Source organism: Brienomyrus brachyistius, chromosome 15 (assembly GCF_023856365.1).
Source record: "Brienomyrus brachyistius isolate T26 chromosome 15, BBRACH_0.4, whole genome shotgun sequence".
In the NCBI taxonomy this organism is placed as follows: domain Eukaryota; kingdom Metazoa; phylum Chordata; class Actinopteri; order Osteoglossiformes; family Mormyridae; genus Brienomyrus; species Brienomyrus brachyistius.
This window is the reverse complement of record NC_064547.1, coordinates 7,961,997-7,987,674: the sequence shown is the minus strand read 5'-3', so window position 1 is coordinate 7,987,674 and position 25,678 is coordinate 7,961,997. Positions and strand designations below refer to the sequence as shown.

Below are 25,678 nucleotides of genomic sequence, written 5' to 3'. Positions count from 1 at the left end.
CTCGTGGCCAAAAGTAGGTACTGCAGTTTGAAAACAAATGATTTCTTGCCGAAACTGCAATACCTACTTGTGGCCACGAGATGGCAGTAAGAAAATAGAAAAATTATTTTCCCACGGTCTACTAGCAGCTTTGTGTGATAATTGTTTATATTAAAAATACATTGGACCAAGTCAAATTATTTTAATGAAGAATTAACATCAAAAAGCTGCTAGTAGACCGTGGGAAAATATTTTTTACATTTTCTTGCCTCCATCTCGTGGCCAAAAGTAGGTACTGCAGTTTGAAAACAAATGATTTCTTGCCGAAACTGCAATACCTACTTTTGGCCACGAGATGGCAGTAAGAAAATAGAAAAATTATTTTCCCACGGTCTACTAGCAGCTTTGTGTGGTAATTGTTCGTATTAAAAATACATTGGACCAAGTCAAATTATTTTAATGAAGAATTAACATCAAAAAGCTGCTAGTAGACCGTGGGAAAATATTTTTTACATTTTCTTGCCTCCATCTCGTGGCCAAAAGTAGGTACTGCAGTTTCAAAACAAATGATTTCTTGTCGAAACTGCAATACCTACTTTTGGCCACGAGATGGCAGTAAGAAAATAGAAAAATTATTTTCCCACGGTCTACTAGCAGCTTTGTGTGGTAATTGTTCGTATTAAAAATACATTGGACCAAGTCAAATTATTTTAATGAAGAATTAACATCAAAAAGTTGCTAGTAGACCGTGGGAAAATAATTTTTACATTTTCTTGCCTCCATCTCGTGGCCAAAAGTAGGTACTGCAGTTTGAAAACAAATGATTTCTTGCCGAAACTGCAATATCTACTTTTGGCCACGAGATGGCAGTAAGAAAATAGAAAAATTATTTTCCCACGGTCTACTAGCAGCTTTGTGTGGTAATTGTTTGTATTAAAAATACATTGGACCAAGTCAAATTATTTAAATGAAGAATTAACATCAAAAAGCTGCTAGTAGACCGTGGGAAAATATTTTTTACATTTTCTTGCCTCCATCTCGTGGCCAAAAGTGGGTACTGCAGTTTGAAAATAAATGATTTCTTGCCGAAACTGCAATACCTACTTTTGGCCACGAGATGGCAGTAAGAAAATAGAAAAATTATTTTCCCACGGTCTACTAGCAGCTTTGTGTGGTAATTGTTCGTATTAAAAATACATTGGACCAAGTCAAATTATTTTAATGAAGAATTAACATCAAAAAGCTGCTAGTGGACCGTGGGAAAATAATTTTTACATTTTCTTGCCTCCATCTCGTGGCCAAAAGTAGGTACTGCAGTTTGAAAACAAATGATTTCTTGCCGAAACTGCAATACCTACTTTTGGCCACGAGATGGCAGTAAGAAAATGTAAAAATTATTTTTTTTGAGATTTGTTTTGTTTAACACTTTACAAAAGCAACATCCATCCATCCATCCATCCATCCATCCATCCATCCATCCATCCATCCATTTTCCAAACCGCTTATCCTATTGGGTCGCGGGGGGTCCGGAGCCTATCCCGGAATCAATGGGCACGAGGCAGGGAACAACCCAGGATGGGGGGCCAGCCCATCGCAGGGCACACTCACACACCATTCACTCACACATGCACACCTATGGGCAATTCAGCAACTCCAATTAGCCTCAGCATGTTTTTGGACTGTGGTGGGAAACCGGAGTACCCGGAGGAAACCCCACGACGACACGGGGAGAACATGCAAACTCCACACACATGTGACCCAGGCGGAGACTTGAACCCGGGTCCCAGAGGTGTGAGGCGACAGTGCTAACCACTGCACCACCATGCCGCCCCCCTGAACATCTATTTACAGGTAAAAGCCAGCAGACCTTGAGCAAAATAGGGGTGGTGAGAAGTGAGCAACAGTCTTACGCAGAGTATTTGGTCTGTGATCATAGCCTTTGTTCCCTCCATTATAATGTAGTTCAGTAGTTCAGTTTGTATGCTGGAATTTCAGAGCAGGTATGTCTGCACCTGAACACAAAATACCTGAATATGGTCACTACATTTTTGTGAAAACCCATATGGTTTACCACAAATTCTACATATACTATGCTAAAATGTTCCTAGGAAATGTGTGCCATGGGACATGCCAAAATAATTTATATTTTATTTTATATTTCGTTTTATTGAGACAGTCATTATATACCTCATTTGTATACTGCAGCACAACTTTCCCCATCGCAGTTTCAATAAACTGTGGGGTCGGCATAAGACATTAAATGGGATTTTTTTGGGCGTCTTTCGAAAGCCGGAGACGACAAGTGAAAACCAGCAGCTGACACACCAACATTTTGGTAACTCATAAATACATAAAATGTACGTACGATGTTGGGTTTGGAGCACAGCAAGCATATTTACAGCAGTCTCACACACATCTTGCAGTGATCTCACAGAGATCCTTATATCTCATGTTTCTCATATGTTTTTGCTTTACTTCCCTCACCAAGGACACCAAGGGGACCAAGATATTATGTGAGGTTTCTCCAGATTGTGGACGGTCTGCCCCCTAACCCAGACATTGTGGAAGGGCCAACTGTAGATTTAACGTCGCAGTCAGAACGATCATAATAGTTGAATTTTCAGTATTGGTTATAAGGGGTGTTTATACTGTGAAGAGGAAAGGGGTCTGAAGATGGATAGATCAGATTTGACTATGACAGCCACTGACCTTATTCTCATTTGGTGTCCCAAACTCCTTTCAACACCATAGCACAATCGACCCAGTAGAAAAACCCAGTAGTGATTAGAAGGCCATGCTTGCATGTTTGTGGTCTTTTATCTTAATTTTCTTCAGCCTTTGTAATAATGACTTTGCAGGCATTTTCCCCAACCTGTGCATCCTGTGTTAGACTGCAGACGTACAGCAACCCTGCATTTCATAAGAGGTCTGCAAAATGCATGGGATGGACTTCATGACCTAATAGCAAAATAGCATGTTTTGGGTAGACCTAGTCATGGCGCAAGAATATAGAGAGAAACCCTAAGGAAGACCAATCACTTTCACTAGTTTTTACAAGAAAGCCAATAAATACCAATAATCTAGCAATTATGAACAAGTAAACATTGTAAATAACACAATGCTTTTTATAGTCATTAGCGACAGCATGTGGTCGAAAGGAATTATTTTGCTTATGCACTTTCACTTCACTTTGATTTTTCAAGATACACACCTATTTTATTAAGCCTTAAAATGTAGTTCACCCTGCCTGTGGTCTAATGCATCATAATATACATTACTCGCCATGTTCATTACAGCCATTCACATCCACAAGACTCAAAAAAACAACTATCTCTTAATTAGCATCAACTGAAATTACTTTCGGCACTTTAAATGACAAAATTGATCATTAGAAAGACTAGAAAATGCTTCTAATTAACAATATATTTGCATGTATTGATTTTAAGGATTTCAGGAACACATAAGATGCACAGAGAGAGATTTCAGTGCAGCGTCTGGCTGACACTATGAGTCTTTTGCACTTCAAAGACGACTGAGAGAGCAGCTCAAGTGTGACGGGGGACAGCCGACATCCCTCTGGACTGCTGCCTTAACCATCGCCTCAGAAATACCCGGGGGCCAGGAAGATTTCGGAAAACAGAACCCAAAAAAATCAATCAAACAGAAAACAACCTGTACATTGCGAGAAATACCAGCTGTTTCCTTTATGTTGGACCCACCATAACACCAGACATGGCCAGACAGATACCACCGCTGGAATTTTATCAAATGCATATTTATGTCTCTCTCATAGAATGGAAGATGACAGATAAGGGAGGAATTCCTTTAATCATGAAAGCATTACAGGGAAAAAATACTTTTTACTTTTACATAATTAAACTTTGCTACATGACAGTAATATTTTTTCACACACATTATTGCATTATTTCCATTTTCACCATATTATATATTAATCCAAAGACCCCAGGGTTCAGCTCAAACAGAGCAACAAAAAAAAACATGTGAAACTTAATATTTTGTTGCTTACTTCTAAGGAGAAACATCCTAACATTTAATGAAGCAAAGCTTTATGCAAGGTGTGTTTCCTGGGTGACTGATGCCTGAAATTCAGGTAGTACAATGGGGCAATACAAATCACTGTGCTTCTCCATTGTTTATGGTTACAATAGGAGCGAATACTAAAAAAAGTGTCATTGGCTGTACAACATGAAACAAACTGGATAGGAACTCTTGTAGACCACAGCTCAATTCAATTCAAGGTATTAAAAACAGAATATATTGAATATCTAATAATAAGAAAACACTTAACATCAGTAAAACATTCCAAACAATAACTTCTTTTAGACAATGTGACTACGGTACGTTAACAAGAATTAATTCAAGCATGGTGTGGATCCCGAATCAGTTTAAAAGAACCGATAGACGCACTGGTCCTACAGCACCACATGGTGTGCTTGCTCAGTATCACGAGTAAGATTATTCCATTCCAATGAAGAGAAAATGCAATGACGTAACAAATATCCAGCAAACAATTACACTGAAATTATGCAGGTATCATAAAAATGAGGACAACACTTTCAAAACCCCACATAAAAAACCACAGGCCATTATGTGGATATTTAAATGCTTGATTTGCCAGGGGCCTGCATTAGACAATGCTTCTGATCAGTTTAAGTCTCTCAAAAAAACGATATTTTTTAAACAACAAACAAAATTTTTCAGAATGCATGAAATGCCATCACTTAAATAGTAGCCCCTGATTTTTTATGTCTGTCACATATGTTCTTGCATATACATGCAAGCACAGGAACCCATAGATGCAAGTGACAGACTAACTGTTAGGAAAAGACGCTAGTCACTGCTTAATCAGTGTAAGACCTGACACTCCACTATTGAAAATACATATACAGACACAAACACCCCCAACCCCCACGTAGAGATGCAAGAGTGGATGTTGGAGGCAGGATTGAGAGACACGTCACAGTCACTGTTTAAACCAGCATAACACCTAACAGAAGTTCTGCCTGAGGATCCTCTTCTCCTCCTCCACAAAGCTTTTGTCCGACGTGGCCTGCCCAAGATCTCGCTTCCTCTTCTCCTTCTGTTGGAAGCTTTCGACTTTCCTCTTCTTTCCGGACTTGCTTGGATCCATCGTCTTATCCTCATCTATGGACACAGAGACATTAATGCTTTGCAAACGATCATTAAATGTATATGTAGAACAGCGCTGCTGACTTTATGAACTCATTATTGCTCAAAACTGCAACGTGAATTGTGCATCTTCTTGGTGGACAGAGAACATATTCCTTTTATTTCAACCATAAATAAAATTTACCATATATAGTAATACCACATTGTTCACGCTGCCACACCCCCTTCAGAAGTGGGCCATAACTACATTACACAGTCTTTTCTAAGGAAACGTGACAAGGACTTAAGTGTCAGGTTCCCGGCCCAGGCTCTGTGTGTGGAGTTTGCACAGGTCACCTACAGAGTCCAAAAAACGGTTTAGCTCAACTAGAATGTCCAAATTGCCCTTATATGAGTGTTTGCCCTGTGATGGCCTGGTATCCAGCCCTAGATGTCCTCAACCTCGTCCCTCTCATCCCCTGCATTTCTGGGATAGGCTTCAGGCTCACCACAACCCTGTACTGGATAAATCAGAGCTAACTGTCCATGTACTGGTGCCTAAAATGTAGGAATAGTGAACAAATACAACCTGAATCACATGGATCATCCACCGCCTCCTCCTCTGGCAGGAAGATAGCTTTCCCAGCAGCAGGCTGTGGGGCATCATCGCCGTTATCTTCATAGACGTTGGACCATTTTATAGCCATGTCCATGCCAGGCGGTGCAGTCTTCTTTACTTCTGGAGTGTAAGACTGTGGGGGCGGCACTGCGTTCGTTTTCCAGACCTTGAACTCCTTTGCTGGCTGCGCGGCAACCAGGGAGAGTAGAAAAGTTATTACAAACTGAGTTAGAAACGGTAAAATTATGGAAGGCAACAGCTGTCATGAAATATCCCACATTTAATTATGGTGAAGCATCTGCTAGATATTACTATAATCATAACTATTATTATTATCGTTACTACTATTACTACTACGTCATTCCGTTTTACTTCAACCACACAACTTTATATTTTATTTTCGTCACGACTTTTGGTTTGGATGAAATTTGATGATCATTTTACACATAGCTCAGAAATATCTCCCTTCCCGTTTGAGATATAACGCCAGTTCAGAGCTGTAAATATTTTACTATTACAGCTACATGCCTCAGCTATAGCCTGCTGGCAAAATGACAATAGGTGATATACCTATTAATGCCACCAGTTAATGCCACTTGATGTTCAAACTGACCGATTCACTACCAGCACACCCTCATAAACCTGGCGACTGCCGATTCCCCTTCAGCATACCTCCTCGGGCGCCTTCACAATGCGGCTTTCCCAGTCTATGTGTTTATTCAGGGGGTTGTATAAAAACGCAGGCTTGGACACGGACTTAAAGAGGACGTCCGGCTTTGGTAAAGGCGCTCCGCCTGCCGTTCGTTTCGTGCCGTGGCCTTCCTCCCCGCCGCCACGCAGATCGGACCCGGTCCCTTTTCTCTTGCGCGTCTCTCGGTCTGTTTCGGACTCACTGTCGCTGCTACTGCCGCTAAGATCGTCATTACTCATAAAGTAATGAAGCGGGTCCTTTTCTGTTTTCTTCTTTTCACTCATACTGGCGACAATCAGACTTATTCGTTAATTCTTAGTATTTAGTCCCCGGTAACAGTTTACTACCGGTTATGTATATAATAAAAACTGAATAATTTGCAGCATTACTCGGCCCACCTAGCTAAGCTAAAGAACGTGATGACGTTCAAATAATACCTTTTACGTAATGACGTAAGGACGGTAAGCGTATTGGGTAAAAAAATGTTTTTCTTTTTGTAGCGATGTTTCGCTGAGGTTTTGTACTAATCAATGAGTTTATTATATCCTAAACGGTAGAAAACAATAATAATGATAATATTAACACTTATATTGAATTGCACATGTCTCCCTCTTCTATAGACAACCAATGAATTGAAAATTAAAAGCAAAAAAAGTATTGCGAAAGTATTGCGAATGCGCCAACATATAATTGCAAAATAGATGGTTTGAGTATGTGAAGGCTTAGATTTCTTGCAGGATTATGTAATGCTTATTCAGAAGGCAATAATGTAGACATAAAAAGAATCTAATCTTAAACGTAACAACACAATCTTCTTAAAGAATTCGCCCCTTGTAAAATGTATATTGACCAACGTCTAATTGCAGCTACAATAATCTGCAACTGGGAAAGTACCATGTACAGTTTTAATTAAGTCGTAAATGGAAGGCTTAAATACATTAATGGTAAAGAACACCGACTTTAGTACATCATGCGGGAAAAATTAAATCAAATACCTTTGAATGCTCGCAATGGTCTTATATAGTTAAAAAAAAAACTTTGTGGAAACGAGCATGGTCTCGCTTATGGAACTATACTTAGAAGTCAAATTTTCAGAAGTTTTATTTGAATAATTTACATAATCCGGTGGAGGGTTTCATTAGTAAAAAATGAGTTGGTCAGGCGTGATCATCTCCCAATCTTACCAACTAATATCGTTAGGGGGAGCGCTAACACCATATACTCATGTACTCACTAGCGAGTGGATTGAGTGGATTTAGGGTTGATTATAGTACTTTTAATGTATTGACCAGTTAAATGCCACAAGATATCTTTAATCCGATTAAACTTTACAAAACATGCCAGTTAAAGTGGATTAAAGTTATATGAATTTGAATAATTTCAAAACAAAATATAAATACAAATCCATATAATCCATCCATTTTCCAAACCGCTTATCCTACTGGGTCGCGGGGGGTCCGGAGCCTATCCCGCAAGCTATGGGCACGAGGCAGGGAACAACCCAGGACGGGGGGGGGGCAGCCCCATATAATAATTTTAATATTGTAATCATAAATTGTTCACTCAGTCAGACCAGATAAATAAATAGGAAAAAGAAGTATGGCGAATATTGACAAAATAAGAATTAAGGCAATGCACGGTGGCTTTTCAGTTCCAGTGATAAATACTGTCCATGGACTCTAGCCCGATCATCGCCAGGTAAAATTTCCGTTTACGGAAGGCTGAGCTATACATAATACAGCGACTTAGCCCCGTCTGCAGCAACGTAAATAGATATAATGAATTATATCGCAGTAATTGTTGATATGGACTGATATCGACAAAAATGTGTTTTGATAAAATATTCCTCAGTTCGGACATGATAAGTGATGAATAGCTGGGCCATGTGATTAGAAAGTTTGAAATCCATACTACTGTATATAGGTAGTTCTCGACTTAAGGAAAACTCGTAAAGCGGGAGGTATTTTCCCATATAAATGTTAAACAAATGATAACTTTTTTTTTTTTCTTTTCAAAATTGTTTGGCAAGTAAACAAAGGAAACATAAACATATTAGTAGAATTAGTCTAAAATTTTATAAAAAAATATACATAAAAAAATCCTTGGAGAAAAACAAAAAACACATCTTTACTAAAATTGTAACGCTGATTTTCATCAGATGGAGTGGTCTTCTTCTTAATGTATCCCATTCTGAGCTGGTAGAGAACATGACCTAAAATGGACAGGATCAGGTTGGGTCGTCAAAGGAGGTGTCTCAAATCAGGCACTGTCATAAAATATACCATAAAGTGTAATGCTGTGCATGCGCAGATGTACAAATCAGGCATGCACAGATATCTCACAAAGCAAAGTTGTCTGTCGGGCCACAGGCGTTGTTTTTGGGCATTGCACATGTATACACACACAAACACAGTACTGTGCAAAAGTCTTAGGCAGCCAAAACAAAAATTATGTTTAAATAAGTGTCATGTTGATGTAAAACTATGCTGTTATGCCTAGCAAAGTGTGTCAGCTTAGCCATTTAATAACCTCTGCTAATGTAACCCTATTATTTCCAGCAACCATACAATACACCCGTGTATCTTTTGACCTGGCCGCTATAGTCCAGCTCATATATCTATTCAATATCTCGTTCACTTATTAAACTAGAAAAGACATTTTGACTAGTTTTTATTGCGTTACTCATAATTTTCATGTTCTTATGTTAAATTATATTTGTTTGTTCTAAGAAAATGTGCACTTACTACCCAGATAAATGGCTTTAAACATAGCTATATATATATATATATATATATATATATATATATATATATATATATATGTGTGTGTCTAAAATGAAGTGTTTATTTTTGCCTCATAAACTTATCGTGAAGATATAAACTTGTACAGCGAAAGCTACCTGCATACTGAATGCCAATGTTGCAATATATAGCAGCCACTCAGGACAGACACTGTTGTACACTAACATAACATTTGCACTAATTTTAGGATTAAACCTTTTACATTTTAACGATTTCCAGTGGATAATTATCCCTTCCTGTTAATTATTCGCAATGGCACAAGATTACAGTGCACAAGCGCAACAAATCACTGTGGTTAGCCAGTATGATTTTCAGCCCTGTGACTGAAAGCACTGAGCCAGCATCTGAGGCACAGTTTACTGCATGACCTCGCCGTCGAATAAAAGGCAATTATGTCATCGTCATTTCCTCTGCCAAACACCTCACGTAATATCTATTTCTCGAGTCTAAAATGATTTTCCCCCTCTTTTTTTTTTTACTGCTGGTCATTTTGTATCTTTGCCAGATTGTATGATGTCATTCTCATAAACTACCAGACAAGGACAAAAAGTGTTTATAAGCTAAAAAGCTGCTCTTAAATGAAAATATGTTAAGATATGCGAAAACATACACACACACACACACACTTCTGGAAAAAATTGAGACTACTCCTTAATTTATAAGAATCTGCATTGTTAAATCTTGGTTTAATCCTGGTTCTGCTGGCAGAAGGCTACACTGAGCGGTAGGTTGCTTCCAGGCTCAAAACTTCTAAAACAGTAGTATGCAAGAACAATGTGAAGCAGGAGACACTGCGACCAAAGAAAAACCAGCCAGTTAAAGGGCAAAAGTGACTTTCTAATGCCAGTGATGATGGTCAACTTATCCAGCAGTGCCTCATGAAATGGATGGATGACATCAAGTGACCTTAAAAAACGATGGAACATTCACTCATTAATATACATTCTCATATATATGCGTGGATGTTAATTTTCATAGCTGATTAAATGGGTTATGGTTCAAGGATATGGATGCAACAGAATAAAAACTTTACTTGATATTTGTAACACTCAAGAAATAAAAAAGGACTAAACACCCCAAACTGAATTTCATTTTCACACGAATACTTTATCACATAACTTGTGGCTGATTCAAAAGGTATAATGTGCAAGCATCATAAAGTCTATGTGTTTCTTCCTGTAATATTGTTCTAATATTCCAAAAGAAGTCCGAAATCTTTCAAGAACAAATTATAAATCAGGCTTGCGTCAGTTATGCACAGTTTATTACACAGAGCAGCACAAGATAACTGAAAAGTGTCATTAAAAATACAAGATGGGGTAAATTAAACAAAAACGGACAATGTATACGACAGAACATGTAATGGGCTTTCAGGTCCTTAAGCAGGTTAGATAATTTCATAATTTCTGGTACTGCCTGATTAAAATGTTAGATTTAGAAACATTGTGTTTATTACATTGACTTAGTGCCAGACAACTAAGGCAAATAGCACATACAGCTGTCAAGGACTATTAATCAGTGAATTCAGTACGTAATATGGTTTTTGTTATTATGACACGGTAACCAGGAGTTTCTCTCTATGAGCGCATTCAGCTTCCCGTCTTGCTGATGAGTACAGAGCAGCAAGACAAACCACCATCCACTTTGGACATCTCACTGTTTGAGACCGGAAAGAGTAGGTGGTCCTTAAGCGTCTCAAAAACCTGGGAAAAAAAGGTCAGTGGTCTGTCTGTGTAATAACATTAAACAGTCAAAAACACCGTGAATCACAGTCAAAATGACTTAATAAGAATTGTAATATTTGACAGCAGTAGCAAAAGTCTATCTAGAAACCTCGGTATTCTATCGGCCTTAATCTCTAACAAAAGTGAAAGATGTTACAACACCTCAAAAAAATCCTTATAAACCAATGTGTCATTGTCTGGAGGTCCTCCAGATGAGAAGTAGTGTTTTCCTTGCACTCTTCCAAGAAGGAATAGTTCCTCACATTTCTGGGTCTGCACAGCAGTAAGTCCACAAGTTATAACTATAATCAAATTCCAAACCCATGATGTAAGGAGTCCCAGTGTCGCTATTATTGCACTTAAAATAAAGCACTTTGGACACTGGCAAGAGGAAACTCTTTATCAGACCTCAACATTACATTACTAAACTGATGTCCTCTAACAGCTTCCAAAAGGGTTACTCTGCTTTCCAGCTGGAGTCTTATTTCAGCAATATGAACTTTACGTTGGTCAGGGGTAGCAAAAAAAAACCCTTCTGCAGTGATATAATTCATTGTTACATGCTTGCTAAATCTTGTCGACCCCCAGCAGACTGAAAGTAATTCACTATGAACCAATACCTGAATTTGTTAAATGTAGGGCACTTATATAATAGCTGAACTTGAAACAGCCAGAGGGTTATTAGTAAAAATGCTTTGCATTAACAGAAGCCACCAGACATGCTTGAACCTTCAAACTGGCCCCATGCCATGGAAAATGAAGCCATGAAGCTTTCTAGATAAAACATTACACTATTACATCTTTTTGGCTTGTTATTTTCTGTCAAGCTAACTTAACTGACCCATAGCTCAAGTACAAATGAATATTTATATTTTTCTAAAACTAGTAAGGTGTACTTTAAAGCTTTTGCGTATTTTACCTGGACATACACAGGTAACCCTAACCCCACCATCAATGTTTTTAGGTGAATTTTTTTTTCTGTTGGGAAAGAACCATTATAGCAAACATTTCACAGGCCTAAACAAAACTAAGTTGCCTATTTCTTCTTACCATTTTACGGAGTAAAACTAGAGTAATTCTGCTGCATGTGGACAGCATCTGTTCTCGAGTCCTCAAATGGTCAGAAACTGTGAAGCTCATTTCATCACATATTCTGGCTATTTCTGAATAAACAAACTTATCACTTATGAAATTACCACTGCTTACTCTTTTCCCTACCTCATGCCCTGTGCCCAAGAACAGGATCCAGTCTCCCAACAATATGGAATATTGATGAATGGACGGACAGATTTTTGTTTTTATAAAAAAAGGGACAGAGCACCTACAGCTGCTCCGACTCACGTTTCTGTCTGATCTTCCGTCTTTTCATGTTATGAACGAGCAGATTCTATGTTCAAGGGCTTATCTTTGAGAAGCAACACAATCTTTACATCACTAGTAAAAAATAACTCGGACATATGAAACACTCCAAGAAACAGCCAAATAAATCCAAGGTGCTTTACTCTTCATCAGCAGAACAAAGCTAATTTTACTTGCTGAAATTTCTCCTGCCATTGGCAACGAAGTTCAAGCTGTTACCTGGGTCACAGGGCTCAATCTGTGAAGTACAACCCCAACTGCAAGATGCTTTTAGCATTTGCTTCAAGTGAATTATCGGTTAAAAGGTTTAAATGTGATAAACCTTACCTTGGCACTGTTTGGGTACTCCTCCGGTGTACAGTGTAGCAACACTTGTCCTTTTCCAGATAGATTCATGAACACACAGTTAGCAGCTGCATCATCGGGCAATATCAGCGTGTTATAATGATGATTACCTGACTGCTGCAAGATCTACATAAAAAAATGAGAAAGTAACTGGATTTTAGGAACTGACTGGCACGTGGAGACGTAAAAACAGTTAAAGACAATCATCCATTTTACCTCAAAGTTTTGTTTATTCTTTCATTCATAAAAGTAGAAAGGTAAAAATGTATTGTCCTTCCACTGTAGTATGTACTATATTTTTAAAAGCAGTGCTCTTTGCTACTAATGCTCTGCTAGGAATGGAAGACTATACTGCATCTGAAGAATTCAAGACTATACTACTATACTACATGTGAACAATGGAAGACTATACTGCTACATTAATTAGAGTTCTATAGAAATGAGTAGTACTCAGATGAAATCCTAACATAAATACGGAATTCATAATCTTTTGACTGCAGTTTTAAAGGTAAAACTTCAAATATTTCTAACAAAAAACCTAATGAGGTTGGGGAGTAATTTAAATTTCATGGCTTCCATTTTATGAAGGTATATATAACTGGTATTTAATAAGTTTGCAGGGGAATGTATGTCTGTCCTTTCAGATCATATTCAATACACTACAGTTATCAGTGAAGATCAAAGAAGGACAGCCAGAGGCCAGATAAACTCAGTCAGACGTAAGTGTATTAGCAGGGAATGACATAATAGCGGACACATCATTGTTCGCCTGTTATTGATATGGCCTTTGAAATGGATACAGTATGTCCCCAGTCTTGCCCATCTGTGCAGCACTGACAAAGCTCTCATAGTCACTATAAAATCAGGACACAGATGAATCCTATATCTCTGGCTTGTCATTCCTTCTTTGAAAAATGCTGTGGTGAATCTGTCTACAGATTCTAATGCATTTAACCTAACTTACCATTTTGCGTACTACCTTGAATTTGTCTGTACAATACCACTTTTGACCATAAATTCTTTCTGGTTTGAATATCAGAATTAGGTATCTATAGATATTCAGTGCAGTAACATCTTCCATGAGCACATCATGGGAGGCAGTGTTTCCCATCCCGCTCCTCAGGGCCCACCAGACAGTCCACGTTTTTGTTCCATCCCAGTTCCCAGAGCCCCTGAGGACTGGGTTGTGAAACAATGACATAAGGGAGTATCAATTAAGGGATATATACTCTATAATAAAAATGCAATAAAGAGTTATTAATGGCTGACTGTAATATGGGGGGGGGGGGGCAGTCACGGCAGCTGTGGTTTTCCTGCAGGTACTCTAGTTTTCCCCGGTAGTCCTGCAATTAGCCTAACCGGTATCTCTAGATTGCCAGTAGCATATGTGCAGATTTGCAATCCTGTCTAGAGTGTCCTCAAGCCTTGTGTCCTTTGCAGTCTGTTCTTTTTTTATATATAGACATCACCATGCCTGCAAAATATTTTAAATGTTACACAGACATCAACTGTTAGATGCAATACAAAAAGAGAAATCGTGTTCTGATACCCGTCTGGGAGCATTGCATATGCTAGCATCAGCCAAGCGCTGGAAATTTCTCCCTATACCTTCAGGGTCTTCTGAGCAGGTTCACTGGAGCCAAATGCAATTAGATCTGGACCTGCCATGCTGCAGAAACTCTTCAGGTGCAGGCCTTCAAAAACAGGTAATGTGGACACTGGGAAGTCCTGCAACACAAGATCTTACTGAGTGAGGCACACAAGAATGGTCTGTTCAAACTGCAGATTTAGAAACCTCATTCATAAGACCTATAATCTCAGGCATGGCTCAATGTGTCTCAAAATGACGTCCACTTGTCTAGTGATGTTAGAGGAATGCTTTAATGTTATATAGTATTTCTGTACCTTATGCAATGAATCTGATTTAATATATAATATAATACTTGACCTTTAAATAAATCAGAAATCAAACAAAAAATATGTGCAAGAATAGAAGGGTATTCTGGAGGACTCCTGCAAATTTGCTTTAAATTTGGTGAAATACTTTATAATAAATGATACATCTTTAAATAAACCTCTGTAATAAAAGAAGAAAAATTTATATCCATCCATCCATCCATCCATCCATCATCTTCCGCTTAATCCGGGGTTGGGTCGCAGGGGCAGCAGTCTCAGCAGGGAGGCCCAGACTTCCCTCTCCCGGCCACTTCATCCAGCTCCTCTGGGGGGATCCCGAGGCGTTCCCAGGCCAGCCGAGAGACATAGTCTCTCCAGCGTGTCCTGGGTCTTCCCCGGGGTCTCCTCCCAGTGGGACATGCCCGGAACACCTCCCTAAGGAGGCGTCCCGGAGGCATCCTAATCAGATGCCCGAGCCACCTCATCTGGCTCCTCTCGATGCAGAGGAGCAGCGGCTCTACTCTGAGTCCCTCCCGAATGACCGAGCTCCTCACCCTATCTCTAAGGGAGAGCCCAGCCACCCTGCGGAGGAAACTCATTTCGGCCGCTTGCACCCGCGATCTTGTTCTTTCGGTCACTACCCATAGCTCATGACCATAGGTGAACGTAGGAACGTAGATCGACTGGTAAATCGAGAGCTTTGCCTTTTGGCTCAGCTCTCTCTTCACCATGACAGACCGATGCAGCGCCCGCATGACTGCTGATGCCGCACCGATCTGCCTGGCGATCTCCCGTTCCATCGTTCCCCCACTCGCAAACAACATCCTGAGATACCTACGATTAGGCTAAATTATACGTTATATAATTATACTTTAAAAAAAAAAAAAAAAAAAACGATCATGGCCGTTTTCAGGTTTCAGGTTTAAAAATGACTATAGTGTTGCTTATTCAGCTTCATTCCAGCTTGGGCCAAAAGTAAAAAAAATAGAAGCTTAAAACAGCCATTTGATATATACTGGGAATAAGGAGTAAGAAATTAAATTTGATATAACTGTTTTAGCCAAAAGTCTCATGAACAATGTTGAGAAATACGCACCAGAACTGTACTTATACGCATGTTGAAGATCGAGGTCAGGGAATGACTTTGAACTGAATAAATTAAATCCAGCAAAACCATCTGACCTTGAATGCCCATGCAAGGATTTCTGCCCCACGTTGGTTGGTCCTCTTGGATAAACCAACGAAAAACTCTCTCCCTACACAGTTGAAAGAGCAAAGACCAGGATGCCTTCCATCAGCACAACACAAACAGCATGCTTGATGCTCAAAAGCCAAAAGGCGTAGCTGCTAAGCTATTACAGTTCATGAGTTCAGGCTGAGACAAAACGTTTTGCATTTTTGCCTTGTCATGTGAAACTAATTTTACCAATAAGAGGAAGACAAAAGGAAACAATGTCTAGAAACCCAATTAGGTGTACTTGTGAGTGTTCCAACCTTTTGAGGCTGAATGAGCCACATTTAATTTGCAGCGGAACTGTTACAAAATGTCCAGATATTTTGATGCTTGCAATATTTTGTAGCCCTTCTTCTACTGCAAGATGTTAAGGTGGAACACTTCGTATTCAGCATTTACTATTCATATGAGCAAATTATGGTACAGTACTCCATGTTGCCAAGTAATATAGTCCTGCACCTGTGAACAGTACATCTCCTCCGTCCAAGGTGGCAGTATCATCCTCCATTTCTACAATATTTAAGTTCAGCTCTTGCAGGGCACTCTTCATGGCTTCGGTCTGCAATAAAGGTACATTTCTGGATTAGCACCATTGTAGATACACATTTCTCTCTGGCAAAATCTGCTTCCGTGGAAGAAAACACTAAGCAAGTGTGAGAATAGAGTTTATCTGTCAATAAATCTAATAAACAGAACCAAGACTTTTTCCTGGCAAGAAATTCTGAAATAATAAATATGAATAAATATAAGTAGCTTTGTGCTACTTGTTGCATTCTATCTTTTCTTAAAACAGCTGTATGACTTGTACTACGAGGTTGCCGTTTATTTAATACTTCCACTTTAGGGGTCAGAAAAGTAGGTAAATTGTAAAGTAAGATTTTTTTCCCCCACACACACTTCATGCAGTAAGGTCAGTCTGTCTCTGGATATAGTCAAAGGGCTAAGCCAAGGTATTAAGTCACCAAGGTGGGCAGCGGTATAGCCGGACTCATTTAGCACTGCTCCTCACATTTATACAATGATGAGGTAGCCTTTTTGGAAGACCTTTAAGTGATTTGGACAAACATTTGACTTCCTGGCACAGATAAGACAGCACCTGTGTAAACAACACTCTGGGGTGAAGAAAAATAAGTCTTTAAAGAAATTTTAAGGGCAATCAAAGTTCCTTCTCCTCCATTTAGGACACTAATGTTTTCCTGAGCACACATATACAATATCTTCCATACATAAGGAACATGACAAATCAGATAAGTAAAAATTTTGCTTGCCCATTCCTTAGACAAATCATTTGCCATGCTTTATGATCTAGAAAAGTATATTACCATCCTATACCTTTCTCATGCACACATCTCCTAATTAATACCATCATCGTTGTTGCATAACTGCAGTAAATAATGAATCCAGCTTCAGATTTTAGGGTTTGCAAGAAATAAGACAGAATATGGCTATTTTAAGTTTCAATATCACTCTGTACTAGCTGATAAAATACAGGGTTCTGTTCCTCTATCGGGACCTTCTCTTCAGTCACCAGGCACAAACACTGCTCATGTCACCCCATGTGGCACACAGGAGCTGCTGCTATCACAGCTGCAAGCTCCACAGGAACATTCCAGATTTTGTGGAATAGCAATTGCATCACCCTAAAGGCATTTCCTACAGCATTATGGGACACAACTTGTCCATACCCCCAGAGTTCAGGAGTTAACCACACAAATACCTAAAAACAGGCAATGATGAACTGAGAAGAGTTGTAGGGCTAGGGTCTTTCATTTCTTTCCTGCATGTTCAAGAGATGCCTCTATGTTTGTATGTGTAATTTTCTCAGTGTTCAAGATGCAACAGGGTATAAATATGTATCCATCAAAGAAACTAATAATGCACAAGCTGCACTTATGATGCTGAAGTCAGAAGAACTGCAGCTAACCCTAACCAACAACTTAAAAAAAGGCAAAGTATCGAGGGAAACAACAAATAAGCTATAATTTTACAAACATTCAATTCAACAGATATACACCAAACTTCATCAGAATCAGCCCCATCATAGGTTATGTAATCAAGTGGTTTGCTTGTTGTCCTTCTGCTATACTGATCTGCTGTACATTACTGACGATTAAAATATAAAACTAAGCCGCAAAAATTAGGACCTCAAGTTGTTTGTTAGATGCCCCTAAATGAATTCTGCCACCATAGTATAACCCGCTTGTCCTATTCAAGGTCATTGGTGGTCTGGAATCTATCCTGGAAGCTACAGGCGTTAGGCAGAGAATTACCCAGGATGGGGTCCCAGCCCTTTGCAGATCACACACCAATCACTCACCTATGAGTAGTTTGGTAGAGTTCCGCCACCATAAAAGACAAACGTCTAGATTTGCTTTGTTAAATACCCATCCACATAATGGAGTCAACTAGCTGTGGACAAAGGTTCATCTAAGTATTCAGCATAAATAAATTAAACCACTGACAGAACATTTTGTTGTCCAAATAGAACTACATGAAATTCTTGTTCCGCCAAAGAAGGTAGTGTTGGCAGCGCACCTAACACGCCCTATTCATTTCTAATAGAGTAGTTTACTGTGCAGCTCACTGCAGTACAGTGAACATAATAATCCTGTAGTAATGTTAGGTATTGCTATGTGGCAGCTTGGAGCTGTTATTTCAGCCTCCCATATGTCTGACTCTTTCCTCTAGGCTTCTCTCTCCACTGGCCCGAAAGCCTGGCTTTGAGGCTAAGCTGTGGAATGAATTTCCCCCCTGAAACAATCCTGAACAAAAGCCAAGTCAACCTTTTAGCTCAGGAGTCCTGCAAGTTACTCAACGTCCACATTCCAAATCAAACCTGCGTGGTGAACAGGGACATTGTTTAGTGTAATTTATCTCAAATTAGATGGGGATAGGGGAGACCTCATTTATAAAACATTATACTCTAAAACATATTTCAGTGCATTCTAATAACTGCTGTCATTTAAGTTTGCTGGACACTTTGACTTATATGAATGGGACACAATAATGGCATCAAATGGCACTTTGGGCAAATGGTAGCTATTTTGTCAGAGGTGGAAATCAGCATCTCATCTATCAGCTCCTCTCCATCAACAGTGTTATCAATATTGATTTATTTTAAGGAAATAATTGTTACTCCCAAGCATATATTATTTAATAATCTTCACCATCTTGGAATTAAACAATATAGCTTCTTTCTAATTACGGTTATGCTTATCTTTATCAGTTAACATTCACATCATATGTCATTCCAGCATCCTTCAACATGAACATTATGTGTCCATGTCAAATTAGAAGTACTGTAGCACGACTGTGCTGCACCATATTTCATAATAACATGGACCCTATTCCTTATAAGAAAAACAATGCATATTCTAGATAATTGCTCCACAGTCAATCAAATTAATAGCCTTTCTGGACAATAAAAATCCCAATAAATGCCATGCATTGTGCTGTTGGAATCATAACTGGCCTGGCTTTCTATTATAGAGCAATGAAAAAAATGACCCTACTTTACCTAAGCTGGAACTTTTACAAGATGCTGCCTCAATTATAATAAATGAATGCAGATGCTCATCACCTTAGCTGCAGCCACATATCCCACTGTGCCAGCTCAGTGTCTCCCTGGATTTCACTGTGACACCAAGACATTAATGACAGAGAAAGTCTGTTTCCAGATTACTCCCCTTTAGATCTATACCTCCATATTTTCCTCTCTGCTTAGGCTTACGGCAAAATCACGGCACGGGCATGCAAAACACAACCGTCAGAAAATCCACAGAAATCCATAATTCCTGTATGCTATTATTGAAAAAATGAATTGAGATTCTGCATACCAATGATATAATTTCAAACAACACTTCAGGGGATTTGATAAGTTTGAAAGCTTTTGGTTTAATACTGATGTTACTGGTACACTCAAGTGATATATTCCTGTTGTCTTGTGGTTCCCTGGATGAGATGATGAGAAACACTTTTTAAAAGTGTTTAAATTTACTTCATGACACACAAAAGACTGTCAGCATGTAAAAAAGTGACTTTCCGGGTGTAAAATTGTTAAAAAGACATTAATGGAAGGAATACAACAATCTAAAGGAAACATGTTTTATGCTGCTACAGAAAATGGTAAACAATGGCTCATTTATATAGTTAAAAGTTCTTAACATTAAATGTGGGTCCTGCACAAGGACTGAGAAGGTATTTCTTTCTAATGCAGGGTAACAAAATGATCGGTTGTTATCTTTTGGATGGAAGAACACTCCATTTTCTCTCAAGAAGCAAAGGCGGCCAAAAATGCACCTGGGCAGGCGGATCAGTCATTATCTGTGGGATACCTAATATCCCATAATACCTACACCGCTGACCACACGCTGGGTGTCCTGTTTTGAATTTGAAAAGCATTTAAAATTCATGAGGGCCATGGAAGCCAGGCTGTCACATTCCAGGCATTCCTCGGCAGATGGAGAAAAAAAAACCCGCTAAGAGCACAGGGCCACTGTGGCTTTTATTTAACCAGGGTGAATGATATTGCATCGAGTTGCTAAAGGCCCATATCTGAGGGAAAAGAGCTCTCCAAATTGAGTCACAAAATAGCATTCTAAAGCCTATGACAAAGACTTACGCTTTCTCAATGGCAATTTGCACAGCAGCGTAGCGACTCTTTTGTAACATGTAATTCAGGCTGCTCCTTGAGTCCAGATAAGTTAACTTAAATTAAATCATGCGATAATGGAGAACCTGTCTCAGTAATTTAATTACAGCCCCTGGGAAAATGAAAGGCTTATCATGCACATTGTTATATGTGATAATACATCATGCATACTAAAACAGGCCAATTCTGAACGCTTATAAAATATAGATATATATCTAATGTTACATGAGGTTGATTAGTGGGAAAATAAATTAGTTTTACTGAAAGTTAGCGCTTCTAAATGCAGAAGCAATGTGTGGCAGGTCCATTTAGCTGAAGTGCAGACTGGATAACATCAATTTACTTGCATAATTAGCTACATTTGGTGGCAAAGCAATGAACAGTGACCTGTAGCAGGTCTACCCAGAGGTATTAACAACCTTCCGGCCTTAGAAGCAACGGAAAAACAAGATCAGTAAATACACAGTTTAAAAAGCATGTTTAACAATTCACAATGTCATCAGATCTTAATGTCTGTCTATGTAAGGACATGGTTAAAAAAATTAACTTGTGAACAAAGAAAATTGCATACTTTAGACCAAGCTTCGTCAAACTTATTACTTGAGTATAATGTATAAATGTATTTAGGTGTATAACCCACATTTTGCCATAAAAAAAAAATCAATCGCAAATATACCAGAAACTATTATGGGAAAAATAAATTTTACTTTCTCCAATATCTAATCTATGCATTACAGATACAAATAAAATAGTCAAACAGTACTGTTACACTGTGTTTTGGCATGCACTGCCATTTGGTAGATGTTTAACAAATACAGCTCAAAATAAATACCGGAAATAAAATGGATAATATCCCTCCAATTTTTCCATGAGCACAATGTACATTTATACTAAAGTGCCACCTCTTCATATGCTTCACAGCAGCTCATCTCCGGAGCTGCTCATTGTTGTAGGAATTAAACAATTAGGCGCACTGCCAGACAAATTTAATAAAATTCCAGGAAACGGAGTGCCAAGGGACAACAATCCCAACACCCCCCACCAAATCAAACAATTATCAGCCATGGGGAAAGTGCGCAAACCACAACCCGGGAACATTTTCACCTGAATGCTAACTGCGCTTGGGAGGCTGGCTAAAGCCCTCTCTGAACAGACACCGAAATGCGAAGGTCCCACAATTAGGCTGAGAAAGAAAGGAAGAAAGAAGAAAGAAAGAAAGAAAGTAACAAAAAAGCGGCTGGCAGCGCAGGGCAGCTTTTTCAATGTCACATTCCGTTCCACTGCTTTGGCCCCTTGCATCAAACTCCCCAGCACCCCCCCCCCCCCCCCCAACCTCACCCCCCCCACTCCCCATACCCTGGCTGACTCAGTCGACTGCTTTTCATCTTCACCCTATATATTCCTGGTTTAGAAAAGAAGGTACTAAAATGACTGTTCCAGCTTGTAAAGGCCTAAAAGGTTTTAAAAAGGTTTCCCTCAGAGTATTCTGCTACAGTCCAATCCTCCTCCTGAGCACACAAACCTAACACAGTAAGATCTCTGATCAGGTTACTGGAAGACAGTTCCCCCTAGAGTTTCCTCCCACAAGGCTTTACACAGCACTGTGAAGAAAAACGACAAAGAAACCTACATAACTGTACTAAAAGTAGTAATTCAAAACAACACCGTGACCACCAAAATAAAGCTGAAATTAATTTTCTTTCTTTCTTATTAACTATAATAAGAGTGTATCCATTTCAGGCCATCCTCTGTGCTGGAGCAAGGCAGTGCCATTTCAAACGAGGTACTGGAAATATGACAGTTACAGCAATATTCATCATCCATCATCAAGAATATAGAGGCAGTGTCAGAGACGAGCTGAACCATTTCATTTGTATAGTAACCTTTCCATCCAAATAATCACGTCTCTCAGCAAACCTGTTTACTTTAAGCAATTCCTCAGTGAGTTCTTTGATGGACACATCCAGGCCAACAATGAGTTCCAATGAGTTTCTCTCCCAGATAGGGCATAGACAGTGTGTTCAGAACATCAACAGGATTACTTATAAAAAGTTTTTTTTCCCTTCTTGGCCATGATTGTGGTTTAATTGTATTCTATTGGCAAGAAAATCAATTTGCAAGATGTCAGCTCTTCGAGTGTTTGTTTTGTTCTTACTGACATTGACTGACTGGCATTGATTTGCTACATGACACTGAATAAATGTACGACCCAAAATTTGTTCGCGCACCCCCATACACTTGGAAAAAGAACCCCTTCAAGTCATTTTCTACCATAAAACTACTCAGAGAAACCATGCCACCGGAATTCCAAATGAAACACATGCATTCAAAGTCAACTGAAGTCTAAAAATTGTTTTTGTCAGAACCAAGAGTCATTTGCATGCGATCCAAGCAGACAAGCTAGTAAGCTCATATGAAATGCTTTCAGAGCTGTTTCCAGAAGGCTAATCGTTCAGGCACTCACCTACCTATAGCAGTCAGGGCCTCGGACTAAAATAATGAACCAGCTCAGAAACTAGACAGACCGAAATGGAAACATACACTTTCCAGACACTTCTGGGAATAGCAGGCATCTCTACTCAAAAAGACTTCCAAACTACACACAAGAGCCCTGCTCCCTTTACAGGAAACAACTCGTCAGATTTCATAGTGATTAGTATGATATTAACACACACACACTTACTATATCTGTACAGAAACATAGAAAATTCAGTGCCACTTTACAATAAGGCTACCCATATAAAGAGTTTATGAATAGCTTATAACCTGGTTATTAATTAGGTTGTAACACTGTAAATTATTAACAGACCATTTAAAATAAGTTATAACAGTTTTATTTTTATTAATGAGTTATTACCAGAGGGGCGGCAGGGTGGTACAGTGGTTAGCACTGTTGCCTCACACCTCTGGGACCCGGGTTCGAGTCTCCGCCTGGGTCACATGTGTGTGGAGTTTGCATGTTCTCCCCATGTCGTCGTGGGGTTTCCTCCGGGTACTCCGGTTTCCCCCCACAGTCCAAAGACATGCCGAGGCTAATTGGAGTTACTAAATTGCCTGTAGGTGTGCATGTGAGAGTGCATGGTGTGTAAGTGTGCCCTGCGATGGGCTAGCCCCCCATCCAGGGTTGTTCCCTGCCTCGTGCCCATTGCTTCCAGGATAGGCTCCGGACCCCCCACGACCTAGTAGGATAAGCGGTTTGGAAAATGGATGGATGATTCAAATCCATCTTCATTTGCAAAATACAATATCAATTCACAAAATCCCAAGATCGACGTTTTATACACCTTTTAGCGTCTATGGCATTTTCCTGCAGATGTGTGCAGCTTTAACCCCTGTTAATCCTGCATGGGCAGCCTCACGCAAAAAGATCTGGCAGACAAAAACAGATAAAATAAAAAAAAACATGGTGAGAACTGTTACATGGATGGTACCATCAAGCCAAAAGGCAGATGTCTGAATGTATTTCGGATTTCAGAAATGTGAAGAGCTGGACCAAAGCAGTCATAAGATGTGCAAAATGGAGTTGAAATACTGTGGAAATACCACAAATCAATCCATCCATCTTCTGTAAACGCTTATCCTATTCAGGGTCACCATGGGTCCAGAGCCTATATACTACTAATCTCTGAAACCATTTAACAAGACATTATCCAGATGTGCAATCTGCAAAACTGCCCAATCCAAAATGCATTGGATACGTTAAATAAAAAGTTTGATAATGAAGCTGCATTAAATTTTTACTGTACATATTAATAGATTCCTAGGGTATAGGATTCCTTGTACAATTTACAGCATTAGTTCTCTGAGAATCTCTTTCCTATCCAAGCAAAACTGGTATTGTAAAGGAAATATCCCTAATCGAATCAATACTGAACTGAATGTAAAGAAACCGAATCAGAGATCTAATTGAATTGGAACCATGTGAATCAGAATAGAATTCTTCTGGGAAATCAGTGGCGATACCCAGACTTATCCGATATCACAACAAAATGGAAAAAAAAATCTTATGGTTATCTACCTTACCTTATCCCGTCTGGAAATGATCACCTATGCAAGAATGCTGTTCATAGACTTCAGCTCAGCATTTAACACCATTACCCCCAGAAGCTCATAGGGAAAGTTAAGCCTGCTAGGCTTTAACATTTTCCCATGCAATTGGATCCTGGTTTTCCCAACAGAGAAACCCAAGGCAGTCCGTGTCAGCAACAGGGTCTCCAACACCACCACACTGAGCACTGGTGCTCCACAGGACTGTGCGCAGTCCACTTCTGTTGACTTTGATGATACACGACTGTATTGCCACATGCAGCAACAACACCATCATCAAGCATGCTGATGATACAACGGTTGTTGGTCTCATGACTGATGCAATGAGTCGGCATACACAATGGAGATTCACAATGACTGGTGGACTGGCGCAAGTGCAACAATCTGTCCCTTAATGTGGACCAAAAGAAAGAGATGATTGCTGACTTCAAGAAAGCCCTTAATTGGAATTAAGCTCCTAATTTTTCACCCGATCTCTAAGGGAGAGCGCAGCCACCCTGCGGAGGAAACTCATTTTGACCGCTTGTACTCACGATCTCGTTCTTTCGGTCACTAGCCATAGCTCATAACCATAGGTGAGGATAGGAACGTAGATCGACTGGTAAATCGAGAGCTTTGCCTTTTGGCTCAGCTCTCTCTTCACCATGACAGACCGATGCAGCGCCCGATCTGCCTGTCGATCTCCCGTTCCATCGTTCCCCCACTCGCGAACAACATCCTGAGATACCTACGATTAGGCTAAATTATACGTTTCTTATTAAAAAAAAAAAATAAACCGATCATGGCCGTTTTCAGGTTTCAGGTTTAAAAATGACTATAGTGTTGCTTATTCAGCTTCATTCCAGCTTGGGCCAAAAGTAAAAAAAAATAGAAGCTTAAAACAGCCATTTGATATATACTGGGAATAAGGAGTAAGAAATTAAATTTGATATAACTGTTTTAGCCAAAAGTCTCATGAACAGTGTTGAGAAATACGCACCAGAACTGTACTTATACGCATGTTGAAGGTCGAGGTCAGGGAATGACTTTGAACTGAATAAATTAAATCCAGCAAAACCATCTGACCTTGAATGCCCATGCAAGGATTTCTGCCCCACGTTGGTTGGTCCTCTTGGATAAACCAACGAAAAACTCTCTCCCTCCTTCACCATGACAGACCGATGCAGCGCCTGCATCACTGCTGACGCTGCACCGATCCGCCT

At 39.5% G+C, this 25,678-nt stretch overlaps 2 protein-coding genes across 9 annotated transcripts in view; both read right to left on the bottom strand.

Annotated features, from left to right (window-relative positions):
* Positions 1–3,788: 3,788 nt before the first annotated feature.
* On the bottom strand, positions 3,789–6,874 carry c15h1orf52 (chromosome 15 C1orf52 homolog). Its single transcript, XM_048975958.1, has 3 exons — positions 6,401–6,874; positions 5,699–5,912; positions 3,789–5,145 (listed from the first exon to the last, which is right to left on the bottom strand). The coding sequence occupies exons 1-3, from the start codon at positions 6,701–6,703 to the stop codon at positions 4,988–4,990; spliced, it is 675 nt and encodes a 224-aa protein (XP_048831915.1). The 5' UTR covers positions 6,704–6,874; the 3' UTR covers positions 3,789–4,987.
* A 3,593-nt stretch (positions 6,875–10,467) lies between these two features.
* LOC125708431 (N(G),N(G)-dimethylarginine dimethylaminohydrolase 1-like) overlaps positions 10,468–25,678 on the bottom strand; it is a 29,847-nt gene continuing 14,636 nt past the window's right edge. For 6 of the 8 annotated variants that reach the window (XM_048975956.1, XM_048975953.1, XM_048975952.1 and 3 more), the window contains 5 exons: positions 16,238–16,337; positions 15,727–15,800; positions 14,257–14,376; positions 12,631–12,774; positions 10,468–10,923 (listed from right to left, as the gene is read on the bottom strand). In XM_048975956.1, the coding sequence (XP_048831913.1) occupies positions 10,810–10,923; positions 12,631–12,774; positions 14,257–14,376; positions 15,727–15,800; positions 16,238–16,328 (543 nt within the window). In that variant the 5' untranslated portion in view covers positions 16,329–16,337 and the 3' untranslated portion in view covers positions 10,468–10,809. Of the gene's footprint in view, positions 10,924–12,630; positions 12,775–14,256; positions 14,377–15,726; positions 15,801–16,237; positions 16,338–20,776; positions 20,846–25,678 lie in introns of those variants that run through there. The other 2 variants (XM_048975950.1, XM_048975955.1) reach the window with 2 other exon arrangements.

Coding starts and splice junctions, on each gene's coding strand:
- c15h1orf52 (XM_048975958.1), bottom strand. CDS start 6,703: ATGAGTGAAAAGAAGAAAACAGAAAAGGACCCGCTTCATTACTTTATG. Junction 5,913..6,400: donor TTGTGAAGGCGCCCGAGGAG/GTATGCTGAAGG, acceptor GTTGCCGCGCAG/CCAGCAAAGGAGTTCAAGGT. Junction 5,146..5,698: donor GGATGATCCATGTGATTCAG/GTTGTATTTGTT, acceptor CTGTGTCCATAG/ATGAGGATAAGACGATGGAT.